This window comes from Indicator indicator, chromosome 12, assembly GCF_027791375.1.
Source record: "Indicator indicator isolate 239-I01 chromosome 12, UM_Iind_1.1, whole genome shotgun sequence".
NCBI classification, from domain to species: domain Eukaryota; kingdom Metazoa; phylum Chordata; class Aves; order Piciformes; family Indicatoridae; genus Indicator; species Indicator indicator.
This window is the reverse complement of record NC_072021.1, coordinates 4813475-4833662: the sequence shown is the minus strand read 5'-3', so window position 1 is coordinate 4833662 and position 20188 is coordinate 4813475. Positions and strand designations below refer to the sequence as shown.

At 45.4% G+C, this 20188-nt stretch overlaps 1 protein-coding gene across 2 annotated transcripts in view; it reads left to right on the top strand.

Moving 5' to 3' along the window:
• Window positions 1-20188, top strand: part of INTS8 (integrator complex subunit 8) — a 35707-nt gene that overhangs the window by 11198 nt on the left and 4321 nt on the right. For both annotated transcript variants that reach the window (XM_054385640.1, XM_054385639.1), the window contains 16 exons: window positions 238-345; window positions 1634-1789; window positions 2409-2509; window positions 3815-3956; window positions 5602-5672; window positions 5850-6025; window positions 7452-7585; window positions 8854-8964; window positions 11536-11737; window positions 12457-12578; window positions 13578-13762; window positions 14990-15023; window positions 15712-15768; window positions 16575-16636; window positions 17749-17867; window positions 19991-20094. In XM_054385640.1, coding sequence (XP_054241615.1) covers window positions 238-345; window positions 1634-1789; window positions 2409-2509; window positions 3815-3956; window positions 5602-5672; window positions 5850-6025; window positions 7452-7585; window positions 8854-8964; window positions 11536-11737; window positions 12457-12578; window positions 13578-13762; window positions 14990-15023; window positions 15712-15768; window positions 16575-16636; window positions 17749-17867; window positions 19991-20094 — 1884 coding nt within the window. The remainder of the gene's footprint in view (window positions 1-237; window positions 346-1633; window positions 1790-2408; window positions 2510-3814; window positions 3957-5601; window positions 5673-5849; window positions 6026-7451; window positions 7586-8853; window positions 8965-11535; window positions 11738-12456; window positions 12579-13577; window positions 13763-14989; window positions 15024-15711; window positions 15769-16574; window positions 16637-17748; window positions 17868-19990; window positions 20095-20188) is intronic.

Below are 20188 nucleotides of genomic sequence, written 5' to 3'. Positions count from 1 at the left end.
CAGCTCAGTCTAGTTGAGAGGCATCCCTGCCCATGGCAGAGAGTTTGGACTAGATGATCTCTGAGCTCTCTTCCAACCTCAGCCATTCTATGAAGTGCATAGGGTAAAGCTATGCAGCATGTCAGTACATTAGATAAAACTAGGGATGGTTTAAAGTCCATGTGCAGTTTGACCTGAAATACTCAGTCTTGACTTCAAACAGATTTTCTTGCATATTTATATCCATGCCATTTGCAGGTTTGCTATGACTTGGGTGCAATCTATTTTCAACAAGGATCTACAAATGCAGCTGTTCATCAAAATGCCAAAGACAAGTTTTTCAAAACAAAGGAGTTGGTTGCAAAGGTAATGAGTCTCTTATGAGCATCTCCTCTGCTAGAAATACTTGCTTGAATTATTGCTTCCCTCTTTAGCAGTCTAATAACTATTAATGGCACCCATAAGAATCTCAGTGGGATTTTGACAGCAAGTGTTTTGGTTTTTTTGTTTGCTTTTTTCCCCTGGTGCCTTGTTTGAAATTCTGCTCATCAGCTGCAATTCATTGCTGCTTTGTTCTGGATTTTGAAATTAATACTCTCTTACACAAATTGTATTGATGCAAGAATAACATCTCCTGTGCTAGTAACTTGGATGAAGTGTCTACTGCTTTATTTTGTTTCTGGTGAGGCATTTTTGAGGAAGTTAACCACCCATGCAGCACTTCCTGCCTATTTATCTGTCTTGGACATCAGATTGTCATGTTCTGACCTGTTGGAAAATACACCATTTAAATTCAGAGTTAAGGTGTGTTGTTTTCTGAAGCTGTATTGAATCTTTTTAGTGAAAAGTTTCAGCATCCCATATCAGGAAGCAGTCAGCATTTTCCCACAAGCAGCCCCTCCATCCATAACCATCCAGAACTGGATTCTTGGCACCATCCCAATGAAGTTTCTCCCTGCTTTTCACAGCCCCCATCCCAGTTCGTTTCAGCCTAAGCAAGAGCAGAGGCAGACTCACCCAAAGCTAATGGGGAGTGCTTAGGTGGCCAAAATGTCAAATTATACTCTAAGGGAAGGAAAAGGAAAAACCCAGCCAGAACAAACAAGGAGCATGTAGGTGAGACCTGGCATAGACCTCATTGCAGTGCTAGGCACTTCAGGGCATCTCCTGTGTCCCCAGAACTGCTGGACACCAAGAGACCTGTGTTGGACCCAGCTGTTGGTTTAGATTTTCTCTATTTCTCACTTCCCCTCCCAGCTCAAGAAAACAGGAAGAGATCAGGCATTGGAGCCACTGTCCTGGAAGCGTTCAAGAAACTTGTGGACATGGCACTGTGGGACATGGTTTAATAGCCATGGTGGTGTTGGGTTGATGGTTGGACTCAGTGATCATAGAGGTCTTCTCCACCCAAAACAGTTCTATGCTTTCATCTTTATTTTGCTTCAGATTTTTATTTAAATGGACGAAAAATGGTCTGAGCTGTAAAGAGGAGGTTAGAAAAGTGCGTGTACACACACAAACACACACAAACACACACATTTTGTTGCTTTGCTGTTACCTGGGGAAATTGTGAGTCTCCATTTGTGGTTCTGATTGAAGCTTAGGTTTCCTAACGCTTTGGCCACTAAAATTTGATTCACTCTCAACTTTCCAGAATGGTTCCTCATCACTTCACTTTACCATAGATGAAGAAAGGTTAGCTGGGTATTGTCAAGCTTGTGGAATTCTTACCTCGTCTTCTGATGATGCATCTCAACAGGCAACTCCTTATAGTCAAATCCATAGCTGTATGAAGTCTGGCAACTATCAGGTAGGGTGCTTCAGCAGACCCACATGTACTTAATGGGATGGGGGTTGTCATTCCAGGTGGATGATGGAGGTGGTTGGGGCCCCATCCCTGGAGATATTCAGAGTGGGGCTTGACAGGGCTCTGCGCAACCTGGGATGTCCCAGCAGAGGGGGTTGGACTGGATGACCTTTGGAGGTCACTTCCAACCCAACCCATTCTCTGGGATTTTAGTAAATGTAAGTGCTCCAGTTAACCATTAACACACTGTTTCAGAGCACATGTATGTAGGACTGGATACTGGATGTAAATGTCTCAGATGTTGGATATATTGGATTGAAATGTCTCAGAAAATATACAGTGTAAATAATTCCTGCTAGCCAATGTGTAGAATTTTCAGGTAGAATTCAGCTCTTTAGGTTTCAGGGAAAGTTGCTGCTGAAAGAGGCAAGTTTGTGGTTTGACTTTTTGGTGCTCTGGTGAACTCTGTTGTTTGGTCCCTTTCTGGTTGTTTGGTGAATGTCAGTATTACATATGGGTGCAAGCTGCTTCTGAGAGTTTGATCCATTTTACCAGACAGAAAATGACTTCCTCTCTGTCGTTTTGGTTATCCATTGACTATCCAACTGTGGTTGTGTTACAGGACTTGGTGAAGATATTCCTTGAAGATAATGTAACCCTCAGTTTACCTGTCCAGTTCAGGCAATCAGTGCAGAGAGAACTCTTCCGAAAAGCTCAGCAAGGGTGAGTCATTAATAGTGCACCAGGCACCAGCACAGACTAGGGACATCCTGCTGGGAAGCAGACCCATGGAGAAAGGGCTTGGAGCCCCTAGGGGACAGCAAGTTCTGCATGGGGCAGCAAAGTGCCCTTGTAGCCAAGAGGGCAAGGGCATCCTGGGGTGCATTGAGAAAAGTGTGGCCAGCAGGCCCAGGGAGTTTCTCCTACCCCTCTACTCTGCCCTGGAATACTGTGTCCAGTTTTGGGCTCCCCAGTTCAAGAGAGACAGGGATCTGCTGGTTAATGCCTCTTTAGAGGTTTCTAAACTTTGAAGCCAAGGCTGGTCAGGCTGACCATACTAAGCAGTAATATTGTAGGAGATGTCCTTCGTCAGGAACACCTGGAGTGTAGATGCCTGTGGTTAGGAACCTTGTGTCCTGCTGAAATGAACTAGCCTTGGGCTGAAGGATTAGGATGGGACATTCATTAAAAAAATAATTAGAGTAAGTGAATCAGGCACGCTACAAGGGCAGCTTGTGGATGGCTTTCATCTGAGAAATGCTAATCCTGTGGCTGCATCAAAAATTCAACCTCCTCTGGAGCTTAGGCACTTGAATCAGGGCTACGTGGATAATCTGTCCATATAGTGGTGGTGGTAATAATTCTCTGAAGGGAAAGTGCCTGCAGGTCTTGACGTGAGAGGGCTTCAGTTTTGCAAATGCTTGGGTGAGGAAAAAGAAGCATTGGTGATGACAGCTTCTCGTGTAAGAGCTTGAGGTCAGCTTTCACTTCAGTCAGCAAGAGCCAAACATCTCTTGGAAGAGGATATTTGAGGGTGTAGTTTAGCACTGTGTGGGGGTGTTTTCATCTCTGATATGCCTCCTGTGGAGCACCTTCAGAGAAGGATGGAGGGAGTGTGACTTTGCAAGCTAGTCAAGGCAAACAGAGAAGGATTAAGCCAGAGTTCCTGGTTATTTGTCTTGGTTTTAGTCCAATGATTATGAGTCATGAAATGCATAAATATTCTTCAAGTCTCCTGGGCTGACAGCCATGCTCAGGGCATGCTTGCCAATAAGCCATGCAACTGTGTGTCAGTCATACTGCTCCTGTTAGAATTCCAGTGGTGCCCAGGCTGAAGTGATAGTGAAATCTACTTGTGAAACAGAGCTGTGGACAGGGCGGGAATTTTCTTTCAAAGGAAGTGAGGCCCTGGGTAAACTGACTTAGACCCTGAGTAAAATGTTTGTGAGGACAGAGGCAGGTGAAACATACTTGTCTGGGGCTCTGGCACTGGCTTGTTCTGTGATATTTGCTTTTGTGTTCATGCAGGAATGATGCTCTGGAGGAAGTTTGTTTCAAAGTCTGTGTGTGCAACACAGTCTGTGATGTATTACAGGGGGAAACAATCGATATCAGGTTTTGTCAACTGTTCCTGAAACCCAACAAAGAGAAAATAGATTTCCTCCTTGAGGTAAGACACCATCTGAAATTAGAAGGGGAGATGGGATTTAGTGAGATCTCCTTCCCCGTGCAACTGTATTACTGCTGCAAGCAGTGCTCAAATTTCTGAAGCTGAGGAAAATAGTTTGTAGAGATAATTTCTCCAAGTTTATTCAGTGTCTTTGCAGTTAGTACATTTAGTCTGTGATCAGTCTCATGTCTGTTTGCATAGCTCCATTTCCATCTGTTGGGGAGGAACTGGTGTTGACTTCCTGTTTCAGCTTGGATTTGAAATTGCTGCTGCTCCCTGACATCATTAAATTATATAGAAATATTATGGAAAGTTTGTTTTCAAGGAACAAAGGAAAAATCCCCAAGATAAGCAGAGATACTAGAAAAAAGAAAAGCTTTGTTGTAAAAACTAGGGTGTTGTGGAATGACCCTGGGTTGGTGTGTGTGAGAGACCTGAATTATTACTCTCAGTGAAGCTTTGTAGGAAACTGTTACTGCTCAAACTAAGCTTCCTGCTTCTGTTGCTTTGCTGTTGTTTTCACATCTTATTGTGAGACCCCCACCTCCAATACTGTGTCCAGTTCTGGTGTCCCCAGCAGAAGGATGCAGAACTGTTGGAGTGGGTCAAGAGGAGAGCCACGAGGATGATCCCTGGGCTAGAGGATGGACTGAGGGAGCTGGAGATGGTCAGCCTGGAGAAGAGAAGACTCTGGAGGGACCTTACAGCTGCCTTCCAGTACCTGAAGGAAGGCTGCAGGGGGGACTTTTCATGAGGGTGCCTAGAGACAGGCCAAGGGGGAATGGTTTGAAGCTGAGGGAGAGCAGGGTGAGACTGGAGCTTAGGAAGAAGCTCTTCAGTAGAAGGCTGGTGAGACTCCTGAACAGGCTGCCCCAGGAGGTTGTAGATGCCTCTTCCCTGGGGGTGTTCACAGACAGGTTGGGTGAGGAGCTGAGCAGCTGAATGTAGTTGAGAGGTGTCCTTGCCTTTGGTGGGAAGGTTGGAGGAGATGATCTCTCAGGTCCCTTCCAATCTGAGCCATTCTAGCATTCTTTTCCAAATCTGTGCCTTCTCTTTTGCCTGTCTCTTCAAGTATGTGACACAAATTGGCTGACAGTGCTCTGCTTCAGAGCAAGTAGAAGCTGTTTCCATACTAGGACTGGAACTTGTTTCTCAGAAAAACTCCTTGCAAGCTGGCAATTAAATTCATCTATCTCATTACCTTTCAACTGCTGCTTTTTAGAAAACAAAACCAAACCACAGCTTGAATCCCTGGTGGATCTTACTGGTTTGCACTTCAGTGTTGGCTCGTTTTTAAGCTCATGCAGAAGGGCTTTGTTATTATGTACGTAATGATCTTGTGAGGCTGAGTGACACTGGGACACTCCCTGTCAGCAACACCTAAATATCAGAGGAACTGGGAAGAGGGAGTGTGAATTGTGCCTGGGGAGGAGATCACAGTTGTCTGAAACAGCTTCTTTTGAGTGCAGGTTGACAGAAATGACCCATCTATGATGGCTACAGGTAACTTTGTTGCCTCCCTTGAGAGAAGATTTCTGGCTGATGCTAACTGGGAGTCAGAAGACTGGGCCATAGCACTCTCTGGAGCTAAATATTTGAGAGAGTTCTGAGGGGCTTCTTAATTATTTTCTGCATTCTTTCACAGGTTTGTTCCAGATCAATAGACTTGGAAAATGCTTCTGAAGAGCTGAAGAGAAAAATGGCAGCATTTCTCAAGTATGTACCCAGTTTAAGATAGCTTCAGTTTACTTCAGTTTACACTTGGTGAGCCATCTGATGAAGCACCAGAAATGCTTTGAGAGCTTCATTACTGGAAAATTAACTGGCTTTGTCCTGCTCACATACTAATCTTTTTCTCTCCTTTTTTTTTTTTTTTTTCTTTGATTTGTTTAGAAACTTGTGTTTGGGTTTGGAAGATCTTCAGCTTGTCTTCATGATTTCATCTCATGAGCTGTTCATAAAGTTGCTGAAAGATGACGAACGGAAGCTGCTCATTGATCAAATGCGGAAGAGATCTCCTCGAATCAACCTGTGCACAAAACCTGTGACTTCTTTTTATGACATTCCAGGTAACCTTCACAGCACTTCCAGTAACTTGTATGCAGGCAGTTACCTGTTTCCGTGCTATGTGCAGGTCTGTTCTCAAAGTTTAGAAGAGAATATTTTTAGAGAGAATACTTATCGTAGAATGGGCTGGGTTGGAAGGAACCTCCAAAGGTCATCTAGTCCAACCCCCTCTCTGCAGTCAGCAGGGACATCCTCAACTATAGTTCAGGTTGCCCAGAGCCCTGTCAAACCTCACCTTGAATATCTCCAGGGATGGGGCCCCAACCACCTCCCTGGGCAACCTCTTTCCAATGTTCCATTACCCTCATGGTAAAGAACTTGTGCCTAAGTAAAGAAGTTGTTCCTTTCCATTTTTAGTTGGTGAATGTCCTACTTATTCAAGATGGCTCTTCCTTGATTGTAGTTTGCTTGTATCTCAACTGACTATAATAGATAAGCTCAAATGAATATGACCTAGCTGACAAAGTGAGAGAGGTTGTGGCAGTTGGTTTGAACCAAGTCTGGCTGTGGCAGCTGCTCCCAGAAAGGAGCACCCTACCTGTGGACTTCCACCAGCACTAAGGCTCCTATGACTGTCATGAGCTGGATTAGGAGTACCATCTGGGTGAAGTTTGAAACCTACTGAAGTGGTCAGTTAATTTCCTAGTACAGCTACACAAGTCAAAGCTGACGTAAGAGGTGCTAGGTAGCGACTGAAGCTGGAAAGAACTTCCCTTTCCAGCTCTAACATGGTCTTGCATTAACTTAAGCCAGTCAATACTTTCATTGTAGCAGACTTTGTGGTGCAGGTTTTGAACCTATTGCTTTACTGTAGCAAGACTAAGGGAATACTTAATGCTGCTGGTGTGAGAAAAGGAGGGGGCATTGCAAGCAGCCCGTTAGCTTAGGGGAGCTAAGGAGCTAGCAAGATAGCACAAGGTGTTTGTGAAAGGGCACAAAAGGTTGTACAGGGCCCAGGAAAACATTGCTATATCTGCTATTGTCGTTACATTTAAAATCATAGAACTGTCAGGGTTAGAAGGGACCTCAAGGGTCATCCAGTTCCAACCCCCCTGTCATGGGCAGGGACACCTCACACTAGATCAGGCTGCCCACACTAGATCTAGCCTGGCCTTAAAAACTTCAGGGATTGAGGCTTCCATCACCTCCCTGGGCAACCTGTGCCAGTGTCTCACCAGCCCCATGGGGAAGAATTTCTCCCTAACATCCAATCTGAATCTCCCTATTTCTAGTTTTGCTCCATTCCCCCCAGTCCTATCCCTACCTACTACTCTTAAAAAGTCCCTCCCCAGCTTTCTTGTAGCCCCCTTCAGATCCTGGAAGGCCACAATCAGGTCACCTCAGAGCCTCGTGTGTTATATACTAAAGAGATGTAAGCATTGTATTCTGAAGGAATGCACTGGAGACCTGATTTTCTTTTCTTCTTAGCTTCAGCAAGTGTCAATATTGGCCAGCTTGAGCATCAGCTCATCCTGTCAGTAGACCCTCGGAGGATTCGCCAGATCCTGATCGAGCTGCACGGTATGACTTCAGAACGCCAGTTCTGGACAGTTTCAAACAAGGTAATTCATTCCATCTGCTGAGGAGAGAGGAATTCAGCAACTGATCAGCTGTAATGCTGCCATGAACAGTAAAAGCTTTGTCATAGATCCTCAATGTGACTTTCCCCCCTCCCTCCCCACCCTGCTTAATGGTTGTGTAATGATACCTATCTAAAGAAGATGTAGAACCTTTGTTTAAAGGAATTCATGGATGCATCACCAGCTCCCTTGTAAGAAGACAAATTTCTGTAGCTTTTGCTTTCAGTCTGCTGACTAGTCAGCAAAATCAGTTTAAATTTCTTTCACTATTCTGGTTAGTCAGCAAAATCAGTTTACATTTCTTTCACTATTCTGGTTAGTCAGCAAAATCAGTTTACATTTCTTTCACTATTCTGGTTAGTCAGCAAAATCAGTTTACATTTCTTTCACTATTCTGGTTAGTCAGCAAAATCAGTTTACATTTCTTTCACTATTCTGGTTAGTCAGCAAAATCAGTTTAAATTTCTTTCACTATTCTGGTTAGTCAGCAAAATCAGTTTAAATTTCTTTCACTATTCTGGTTAGTCAGCAAAATCAGTTTAAATTTCTTTCACTATTCTGGTTAGTCAGCAAAATCAGTTTAAATTTCTTTCACTATTCTGGTTAGTCAGCAAAATCAGTTTAAATTTCTTTCACTATTCTGGTTAGTCAGCAAAATCAGTTTAAATTTCTTTCACTATTCTGGTTAGTCAGCAAAACCAGTTTAAATTTCTTTCACTATTCTGGTTAGTCAGCAAAACCAGTTTAAATTTCTTTCACTATTCTGGTTAGTCAGCAAAACCAGTTTAAATTTCTTTCACTATTCTGGTTAGTCAGCAAAATCAGTTTACATTTCTTTCACTATTCTGGTTAGTCAGCAAAATCAGTTTACATTTCTTTCACTATTCTGGTTAGTCAGCAAAATCAGTTTACATTTGTGTCATTAAGAGCTGGGAGCAGAAAGATTTTTCCTTTTTTTTCTTCTTTTCTTTTAATGAAATAAGGATTCATTGTTTATTTCTTGGTGTTTTTTTTTTCTCCTCACATTTATTGTACATTCAAAGTAAGAACAAATTAGGGTAGCTACTGCTTTTACTGTGCTGCTGCATAGGCAACAAATCGCCTCTGCTTACATGTACAACTGAAAGAGCTGTCTCTTTAAATGTCAATGATTTTTCAATCTTTGAGTTTTGTTTGTAGGATTTGAAGCAGTGAATGTGACTTCTAAAACCTGTTCCTGTGCAAATGTCCTGTGTGTATTTCTCTCCCAGTGGGAAGTACCAAATGTTTACGGCAATGTTATTTTAGGAATCAAAGACAGTCTGACTAGGGATTTGGTCTACATCCTGATGGCCAAGGGATTGCACTGCTGTGCCATTAAGGTGAGCAAGCTACCTGAAGTTACTGGTGAGTTAGTTGGGACAACTGAATTTTAGCAATACTGAAAATATGGAAAACCCTACTGGAGAAAAGAAATCCCTAGAATGCTAGAGATGGGAAGGGATCTCCAGAGATCATCCAGTCCAATCCTCCTGCAAAGCAGGACCACTTAGGGCAGGTCACACAGGAACAAGTCCAGACAGGTTTTGAAGGTCTCTAGGGAAGGAGACTCCACAACCTCCCTGGGCAGCCTGCTCCAGGGCTCCAGCAGCCTGACAGTAAAAAAGTTTTTCCTCATGCTGAGATGGATTTTCCCATGGCTGAGTTTACTCCAATGCCCCTCATCCTGTCACTGGGTATCACTGAAAAGAGCCTGGATCCATCCTCCTGACAGCCACCCTTCAGATATTTGTAGACATTGATAAGGTCCCCTCTCAGCCTTTTCTTGTCCAAACTGAACAGCCTCAGGTCTTCAGCCTCTTTTCATGAGAGAGATGCTCCAGTCCCTTAACCATCCTCATAGCTCTCTGATGAACTCTGTCCAGCAGTTCCCTCTCCCTCTTGAACTGGGGAGCCCAGAACTGGACACAATATTTCACATGTGGTCTGAGTACAGGGGGAGAAGAACCTACCTTGATCTGCTGGGCACAGTCTCCTTAATGCACCCCCAGGATACCATTGGCCTTCTTGTCCACCAGGGCACATTGTTGTCCTGTGGATAACTTACTATCAACCAGGACCTCAAGGTCCTTCTCTAAGGAGCTGCTCTCCAGCAGGTCAACCCCTAAGCTGCACTGGTACATGGTGTTGATCCTCCCCAGCTGCAGGACTCTTCACTTATCCTTGTTGAACTTCATCTCACTTGAAATACCAAGAGGTGAGAGAGATGAGTTAACAAGCTGCTTGTGTCATGTAGTGGTTAAACATTTCTGTCTCTAAGTTCCATCAGTAGAACAAGGATGGTGGCTTTCCAATGAATTAGGCCAGGAGTTAATTTCTGTCATACAAAGTTTTGATTACAATGTACTAGGTCTTGTTGCATCTAAACCCAGCAGTGATTTGCCTTGGTCATGTGAAGTGCTGTTCTGTTTGGCTGTCTCACTGGTTTATTTTCCTTGTAACTGGTAATACTGTAGCTTTCTATACTGCAAGGCAAACCAAACTGCACCCAGTGCCAGTGGCTACTGCTGCTATGGGTTTGCTTAAACTCCTTGTTCAGCCTGAAAGTGTCTAATTGACAAGCAACTAAATAGGAGCCAGCAGGGTGCCCAGGTGGCCAAGAAAGCCAGTGGCATCCTGGCTGGGATTAGAAATGCTGTGCCCAGTAGGAGCAGGCAGGGGATTGTCCTCTTGTGCTCAGCTCTGGGGAGGCCACACCTTGAGTGTTGTGTCCAGATTTGGGCACCTCGGTACAAGAGAGATGTGGAGGTGCTGGAGCCAGGGCAGAGGAGGACAAGGAAGATGTGAGGGGCCTGGAGAAGAAATCTGAGGAAGAGTGACTGAAGGACCTGGAGCTCTTTAGTTTGGAAAAGAGGAGGCTGAGGGGAGTCCTCATTGCCACCTACAACTACCTGAAAGGACATCGTAGAGGGGTTGGTGCTGGTCTCTTCTCACAGGTAATTAGTGACAGAACAAGAGGGAATGGCCTCAAGCTACCACTGGGTAGGTTTAGACTGGACAGTAGGAAGAAGTTTTTCTCATCAAGAGTGGTCAGGGATTGGAATGAACTGCCCAGGGAGGTGGTGGAGTCCCCAAGCCTGGATGTGTTTAAAGGTGGTTTGGATGTGGTGCTTGGGGATGTGGTTTAGGGGTGACCCTTGTAGAGTAGCGTTGGGTTAATGGTTGGACTTGGTGATCCTGAGGGGCTTTTCCAGCCTGAATGTGTCTGTGATTCTGTGAGCTGTTAAAGGCCCCAAAATGTAGATAGTAATTGTGAGATGCATGAGTAAGATTCACAGAATGGTTTGGGTTGGAAGGGACCTTGAAGATCAATAGTTCCAACCCCCTGGTGTTGGCAGGGAAGCCCTCCACTAGAATAATCTGGTGAAGGCCTCAGATTGTCTCAGGTTAATATATCCCAGATAAGATCTGGCAAAGTCAGAGACACAAACCTTTTTCATCAGGTTCAATATATAGTAGAAATGCAGCAAAAGTTAAGTTGCATATGGAAGATGGAATTCTTACCAAGAATTTTGAATGAATTTTGGGTGGAGGAAAAGGAGCAATCATCCTCATCTCTGTCTTTCCCTCCCATCTGCTGCATCTCTTGCTGCTAGTGTTATGGATGCTGCACAGCAAGAGATGTTCCTCTCATGGATTTTATACACTAACCCTGGCTGTCCCTGCCTTCAAGGTGATATTTAGCATGATTTGAGAGGAGAATTGACTAACAACGTAGTCATATATTTTTAGCATGCTGTTTAGCATACTGAGGGTGCAAATTTCAATATTAAAATAGTTCTGATGCTGATGTATGTGGAGGCTTGTTCAGTCAGGATGGAGCACTTGAGCTCTTAGTCTTTTCCTTTATGAACCCCCTGGGAATCATTATTGCACATCCTTTTTTGTTGCAGGATTTTGTCCATGCAAAACAGCTTTTTGCTGCTTGCTTAGAGCTGGTGACGGAGTTCTCTCCCAAGCTCCGTCAGGTGATGCTGAATGAGATGCTGCTTTTGGACATTTACACTCATGAAGCTGGGCCTGGTGCTTCTGGGGAGCGTCCTCCTTCTGACCTTATCAGCAGAGTCCGTGGCTATTTGGAAATGAGAGTGCCTGGTAAGTACCTTGCTGTCCCTCCTGAGACACAGTGAAGTGCAAAGCTTCAGAGAAAGAGAGGAAACAAACAACTTTGTGTTGGACATTCACCGTTTGTGAGAAAGTGAGTGAAGTTTGGCACTGGCTTTAGTGGGGCTTGAGGGAACAGCAGCGTCGTGCTGCCTGCATGTTGCAAAACACTGACAGTGCCACTTAAAGGACTTGAACAGGATAAAGATCTCTACCTTGCTACCTATAAACTCTGCCAGTTGTTAAAGCAGTCTGGCTGGTTGCACACTGGGGGAGTAATGTTGTGGTTAGAGGAAGCTGATGTTGCTTCTGACGTTGAGAGGTGAGGCTTGAACATGAAGAGGCTTGAACAAACTAGGGAAGAGCAGATTTAAATTGGATGTTAGGAACTCTTTACCATGAGGGTGCTGGAACACTGGGAACAAGTTTCCCAGGGAGGTGGTTGGGGCCCCATCCCTGGAGATACTCAAAGCGAGGCTGAAGAGGGCTCTGGGCAGCCTGATGTAGTTGAGGATGTCCCTGCTGACTGCAGAGGGGTTGGACTGGATGAGATCTCTTCCAAGCCAGACCATTCTATGATTCTGTTTGTCTTTGGTAATTAGGGAACAGAAATGGCTGGTTAGAGGGAATGGGTGTTGCTTGTTTTCATCTAACACTGTTCTCCGGGAAAAAATAATAAAGGTTTAAGCCAAGAACCTCTTTTCTTCCAGACATTCCTCTTCGACAAGTGATAGCTGAAGAATGTGTTGCCTTCCTGTTAAACTGGTGTGAGAATGAGTATTTGACCATGCAAGTTCCACTACCTCTGGTTCAGACTAATCCTTATGTGAAGGTAATGAGTGCTCAGTCTCAAACCTTGCCAGCTGTAATTCACTTTTCCCTGCTGAAGTCTTCTGTACCTTTAAAGGCATGTTGCCTTGTGTCTCAGGAGTGTTGCTATTAACAGTTAAGTTTGGTGTAGGAAGACAGCAGGGCTAAGTGACAAAAGACCTGCAGGTTGTGCCACAAGAAGAGATGAACAGACTGCATTTTATAAGGCCCTTGCTGACTGGCACCTGAGCTTGGTTCCATAAGCTGACTGAAACTCTATAGCTCTTCCACAGAGGACTCATCTCTTAGCTGGAGCTTGGCCTAAGTTTCTTGTATGAGAAGTGCACAGATCTCAGGCTTCATGTCTGCTTGTTTTTTACTGTTCCTGAGACTTTTTTTTCCCCCAGATGCACTGTAATGATTCCAGTTTCTTACCCAGCACTGCCCGGTTTGGAACTTTGCTTTCAAAATGGTTTGGCAGCAACATTTCTGCTCCAGAGTCAGGCAATGAAGCTGAACGTGGATCAGAATCCAGGACATATTCAATCTGGGCCTGCCCTGCTTACCTGTTGCATTTCCTAATTTCCCTTGTGAGGTTCAGCTTTTTCTCTATAGCAGAGGGTGCCACTTTCAGTTCAGGTTAATTAGTGTAGGGAATTAATTAGTTAATTAGTTCAGGGAATTCTAGGGAGCCAGCCTTTATAAAACTGCATTTGTAAAACTGGATTTAGGTTTTATGCAGCATACTTCAGTAAAGTGTAAAGCTTGGTTTCTGGAGCATGTGGTAAGGCAATAACACCCTAAGGAAACTAATAAAGAGGAAAAACATCTGTTGTCTAATTCCTGTCCTCCAGGTTCCTCCTAGGTGTCCCTGCTGCAAACTTTAGTCACTTTGCTTTGCAGTTTGTAACTCAAAATCACTTGCTTAGCCATTTCAACTGCCAGCAGTTCCCTTGCTGTAGTCAGCATTCAGAGAAGCTGTAGTTGTTGTATATATTTTTTTTCCTCTTGCATTTCATAGCTGGGACAGTTACTGGCTGCTACATGCAAAGAACTTCCAGGTCCCAAAGAAAGCAGAAGAACAGCTAAAGACCTTTGGGAAGTGGTTGTACAAATCTGCAGTGTCTCCAACCAGCACAAACGTGGGAATGATGGCAGAGTCAGTTTGATAAAACACAGGGAGTCTACACTGGGCATTATGTACAGGTATGGCTGTTAAAACTGTGTTTGACCCCATGTTCCCTTCAAAAATTGTCTGCAGTGGTGGTGGCAGCTAAAGATCTCTACTGAGTGAACATTCTGGTGGTGTTGGGGATTAACAGTGACGTGTTGACTCCTTCACAGAGAGAGAAAAGGAGTGTGTGGGATCCAGGTGAACACACAGACACCAAAGCACTGATGTCTGTGCTGCCCTTAGCAGTGTAAGCCTGCAGTAAAGGCAGCAGCATCCAGGGGCCAGTTTAGCTGAGGACTGGAGGTGTCTGCTCTGCACTGAGGAGAATTGCTCTGCTAAGTGTTAGTCAATCCTGAAATGAACTTCTGCTTCAAATGGGGAGAGGAAGAAAATATTCTTGGAGTAATTTCACTGTCACCTCAACTTTATTTGTCCACTCAGTAAGGGATTTCAGCCTTTTCTTAAGCTTGATTATAAGTTGCCTGCTATGGTGAATTCTAAAATGTGTGATTATATTGGACAGCTTTCATGTTAAAAACTTGGAAAAGGTGTCCCTGTCAGACTCCTGACTGTTTCTTTGCCTTGCTTGAGCTGATCAGGTTAATGTGTGCCTAAAAGCCAGCTGCTTTTGCTTGCACTGCTGTGGGATATGGGTGGGAGGCTACCTGCTTGCTGCAGGTTTCAGGAAGAGGAAGCAGTACAGGTGCACTCTGATACTGAACCTTTTCTGACCCCTCTGATTCAAACAGTGAAGGGCAGTGACCCTGTTGTTGCTATGGAAGAGAAGCAGTGAAACCTTTTCCAAACAGACTCTGCATGTCTTATGGTGACAGTTTCTCATGTGGCATGACAAAGAAGTCAGTGTACATTATAAGTGAGCCCTGGGGACCCTCTTCCATGAGCCCATGGGTCACTGTTGCAGTCCTAGCTTGGGGAATTACAGGTCAGTTGGTTTCTCTTTTAGAGTCAGGGGCTGACTTAACTTCAGAGTGGTTTTCATGTCTTTTTTTAGGGTGATGAATAGCAGCTACCTCTTAGCCAACCTGTTTTAAATGTAAAACTTGCTAGTGGCCATTAAAAGTGAATGACCTGCCTTGAACATTTTCACTCCTTTAGCCTGCATTTGTAAACTTAGAGGTGAAGGAGTATTTTGGCAGGTGAAGAGCTTGCTTTGCTGCCTCTTTTTTCCCAGTGTATTGTCTGCATGTGTTCCTTGTTGTGGATGATTACTGACATGGGTGTTTGTCTCCCTAACTCAGGAGTGAATTGCTGTCCTTCATCAAAAAGCTTCGGGTGAGTTGTAAATGGTCTTCAGAACCTGTCTGCAACCACAGCTCCCCTTGGTTAAGTCTTTTGCTGGGCTTCTCCTGTTAAATTCCAGACAATCTATCAGCTGTGGAGGTATTTTGTGTGGCTTGAAGAACATCTGAATTTGCTACACCTGCTATGAAGCAGCGTGGAATAGCTTGCAAAGAGAACTTCAGTGCCAGAATTCAGGGTAGATCTGTTCACATCAGGAGTGTGTTTTATTGCAGGTAGCTTGGAAAGAGAACTCCACTGCCAGAATTCAGGGTAGATCTGTTCACATCAGGAGTGTGTTTTATTGCAGCTGTCACAAAGCAAAGCATCCCTTTTGGAGGCTCTGTTTGCTTCATAACTAAGCAGCAGAAGTCAGAGGACAGGAAATTGTTTACAGCTGGTGAGTTTGTGAATGCATAGGAAGTTGCATGCCTAGCTCAAGGTTAGGTTCTATCTGCAGAAACAACATAAAGATATTTAAAACTGAGTTTATATCCAAGGAGTTCTTCAGGAAGATCTGGAATAATAAAGGACTTCCTACAGAAATTTTATCACAGTTTCCTTGTGCTGCAGGATCCTTAACAAAATACTTATGATCAAAACTGCTGACATAGCTTTAAAGCCTAGGGAAGAAAGTGGAGTTTAGTAGTTCATGGGGATGTTTTTATTTTTTTCCTTGCAGGAACCACTGGTTTTAACCACAATATTGTCCCTGTTTGTCAAGCTCCATAATGTGCGGGTGAGTATAGAAAGAGATTGGGTTAGGCCAGTCCCAGGCACAAATCCAGGCTGGGTGCAGAGTGGGCTGAGAGCAGCCCTGAAGAAAGAGACTTGGGGGTGTTGGTGGCTGAGCAGCTCCCCAGGAGCCAGCAGTGCCCTCCTGCAGCCCAGCAGGCAGCTGTGTGCTGGGCTGCAGCCAGAGGAGTGTGGGCAGCAGGGCAAGAGAGGGGATTCTGCCCCTTGGCTCTGCTCTGCTGAGACCTCACCTCCAATCCTGCCTCCAGCTCTGGTGTCCCCAGCAGAAGAAGGACACAGAGCTGCTGGAGTGAGTCCAGAGGAGGCCACAAAGATGATCCAAGGGCTGGAGCAGCTCTGCTGTGAGGACAGGCTGAGGGAGCTGGGGGTGTTCAGCCTGGAGAAGACTCTGGGGAGATCTTAGAGATGCCTTCCAATAGCTGAAGGGATCCTGCAGGAAGGCTGCAGAGGGACTTTTCCTGAGGGTGTCTAGAGACAGGACAAGGCGGAATGGTTTGAAGCTGAGGGATAGCAGGGTGAGACTGGAGCTTAGGAAGAAGCTCTTCGGTGTGAGGGTGGTGAGACTCTGGAACAGGCTGCCCAGGGAGGCTGTGGCTGCCTCCCCCCTGGAGGTGTTCAAGGCCAGGCTGGATGAGGTCTTGTAAAGTGTCCCTGCCCATGGTAGGGAGGTTGGAGTAGATGATCTCTGAGGTCCCTTCCAATGTGAACCTTTCTGTGATTCAAACATCTTACTGGGGTTTGTTGAAATGTTTCTCACTGTCATTTCTCACACCATCTTTCTCTTTCCAGGAAGATATTGTGAATGATATTGCAGCTGAGCACATTTCCATCTGGCCCTCATCCATCCCCAAGTAAGATAATCAAAAGTAGAACTGTCAAACTGTGTTGATGTGGTTGGTTTGCTTCCAGTTGCTGTGTGTTAGTGGCCCAGTGATGGTGACATTTCTGCCAGGTAAGGGTGTCACTGCCCCCTGTTCTTTCTGGTGGTAGATTGCCCTGGTTGCTTGAATGGTTTTGCTCCTAATTTGATGATCTTGATGAAGATCCAAGGGCTGGAGCACCTCTGCTGTGAGGATATGCTGAGGGAGCTGGGGTTGTTCAGCTTAGAGAAGTCTCCAGAGGGACCTTAGAGTTGTACTGAGCTATATGCAGCTGTGTGAACTGTTAACAAAACAGCTCCTCATTATTGGGAGGAGTGTTTGAGTAGTTGCCCAGGTCCTGAGTGGCACGGGGGCTGTGTTGCCTTGTTCTGGCTGGACTGAGCTGTGTATCTCCAGCTCTGTGGGGCTACAGCCTCACTGCTTTAGATTATTTCTGTGCATTGACTGAGTGTGCAGTGCCTGGTGTGCTTACCTGCTGTTTAACTGGTCTGGCTGAGCAGCCTCATTGTTACTGGTACAGGCTTCAGTGTATGGTCCAAGATCAAGCAGGAGAAAGTTGTTCTCAGTGTTACCAGAACTTAGCAGCAAGGTGAGAAGAAATGAGTTTAAAGTTGGAGATTCCACATGAAAGGGCCCTCCAAGCAATGTGCCAAACCATTCCCAGCCTTCCTTTCCAAGCTAGTTCCACAAGTCTCCAGAGATTGCTGTCTGGCCATTCATGCAGATGCTGTGATAAATCTGTAGTGGTTTCAGGTGCTGCCTTCCCACTTCTCCCAACTGAGAACCTGTATTCTTGCACAGAACTCTTTATGGGGTCAGACACAGATAAAGTTCAGACTTTCTGCCTGAGTCTGAGAGGGGCATTTTGATTCTGCCAGGTTCGCTGTACTGAAACAATTCAGCAGTACTCTTAGTACTAAATGTTTCCTGGAGCTGTTTTTTGAGTGGCACTTAATCATGGAAGGTGCTTGGGCCTTAACCTAGAGAGGAAATCACATTGGTGTGAAAAAAACCCAAACAACAAAGCACAAACAAAACAATAATTTGGGAACTGTTTGTCTTTCTTTCTTTTTGTCCTGCAGTCTTCAATCAGTGGATTTTGAAGCTGTGGCTGTCACAGTAAAAGAGCTGGTCAGCTATGCACTGACTATCAATGCCAACAACCACTTCTGGTTAATCATTCAGGCAGATATCTATTTTGGTAAGTGAAACCAGTGTCTGTTTTCTGCAGGTGTGTAGGGGAACCTTGCTTCTCTGAGATTTGCTTGCCATAACCCTCCTTGTTGTATTTCCTCTGATGAAAGGAAGCTTAAGCGATACAGGAGTTTAAAATCTCAAGAGAGGCAGGGATGCTGGAGGGAGTCCAACAGAGAGCTACAAGGATGGTTGGGGGACTTGAACATCTGTCCTGTGAAGAAAGACTGAGAGCCCTGGGGCTGTTCAGTCTGGAGAAGGCTGAGAGGGGATCTGATCAGTGTCTATCAATAGCTGAGGGGTGGCTGTCAGGATGAAGGTGATGGTCTCTTGTTGGTGCTGCCCAGGGACAGGACAAGGAACAACAGGTACAAGCTGGAACACAGGAGGCTCCTCAACATGAGGAGAAGCTTCTTTATGCTGAGTGCCAGAGCCCTGGAGCAGGATTCCCAGAGAGGCTGTGCAGTCTTCTTCTCTGGAGACTTCCAAAACCCTTTTGGATGTGTTCTTGCGTGGTCTGCCCTGGGTGATCCTGCTCTGGCAGGGAGTTGGACTTCATCTCTGGAGGTCCCTTCCAACCCCTAGCATTCTGTGGTTCTGTGATCTCTTGATGCAGTAGTGTTGGTGAATTTCTCTCTGAGGTTGTCTAAGCTCACACAGACTGAGCTGTGGTGGTTGTAGGGTCAGGTGAACTTTAAGACATTATTGTTAGTGGAGTTGGTCCTTGGGTGGAGTCATTATGCAAGGCCCCAGCATTGGAGCCTTTTACTAAGGGAATGGAATTTGTGCCAGTAGTGCTTGCTTCCAGCTTCACTGGAAGAGGAACAGAGGGGAGAGGATCTAGGGAAGGATCTAGGATTTGTAAACAAGAAAGCAGGAGCTCCTGATCTGGTACTGGTTGTGGTGGAAAGCTCCTTCCTCCTGATGTCCTCACCTGCCACTTCCCCGACACTTCTTGTTGCTCAGCTGGGAGCAGCCAGCAGAACTGGGACATGAAGTGTTTCTGATTCTGGGCACCATGACACCCACCCAGACTGTACCAGGGCAGTGGGTGCCTGGGGTGTGATAGAGGCTTGGCTAAATTGTTCCCCGCTCCAGAGGCAGTTCCTGGGGCTGGCTCTGCAGTGCTAGCAAAGAGTGCAGAGAAGCTAGCCAGGCAGGTGTGGTACTGCTAGAGAAGGACATGGCCATAGCTATCCCCAAAGACAGCTGGACATTGCTTCCACTTCAGTGAGCTGTTGGGTGCACTCCAGTGAGGTTTGCCATTCAAGCCAGGTGGTTGTTTTGTGTCAGTAAGGCAGGGTATGTGCTGGGCCTCTCTCATCTCTTTGCTGCTGCTTTGGGCTGTCACAGGAGGCCAGCTGCATGCTCCCAAGAGTCTCTTTGGCTTGTTTGGGTTTTTTTTAAGCTGTAGTGTAGAAATCCTGGCCTGTTTGTCTAGAAGATGCTTTGCAGCCCTTGGGGTGAAGGGAGGGATCTTAATCCAGCATTTAGGGCAGTTGAGATAATGGGAGAGTGGTTCAGGATTAGAAACTGGCACTGCTCACTGCTGCCACAGAGGGGAACAGCATCCTACGAGGATGGCATTTCTATAGGGAGCCTCAGAAGCTGGTACCTGAAAGAACAGTGGTTGGAGCCTTGCTGGCATGTGTCAGTGTGTGTTTGAGAAGCTGTGTGGACAAGCAAACTGCTCTCACCACCCCTTGAAGTCTCTTCCTGTTGGCTTACTAAGAACTTAGTGGGAGCAGAACCGCTGCTGAGACATGAGATGTGCAGCATCAGCTTTGAACTGTCTAAAGTCCCTCACTACCTCCTGCATGCAAAGTTCAACGAAGACAGACTTCTTTTTCACTCTCAGGCTGATGGGTTGAAGATCAAATCCTTGAAGTGAAAAGGCAGCACTTTGCCTGTTGCTGCAGTTCCTGGTTGTGTCATTTTGTGTCTGTTTCTGCTTTATCCCCACCTGTGTGTCTGTGCTTTTTAAACAGTGCCACGCAGGTCACTGTCCCAGTAGAATTCTGCTGTGAGAGACAAGTCTCTGAATAATTCAGTAGTTGATCTGAGTCTTAGAGCTGCTGGCTTCACTTTTAAGACCTTGTTTTGCCTTTTCTTTTTTTTTTTTTAATGCAGCAACAAATCAGTACTCAGCAGCCCTTCACTATTACCTGCAGGCAGGAGCTGTGTGCTCAGACTTCTTCAATAAGATGGTGCCTCCAGATGTGTACACAGACCAGGTGAGTTCAGATGGGATTTAGAAGCATGAAAATACCTCTTTGGGTTCAGCCAAGCATCCTGGTTCTACAAAGAGGCAAAGCTGCCATCCTAGCA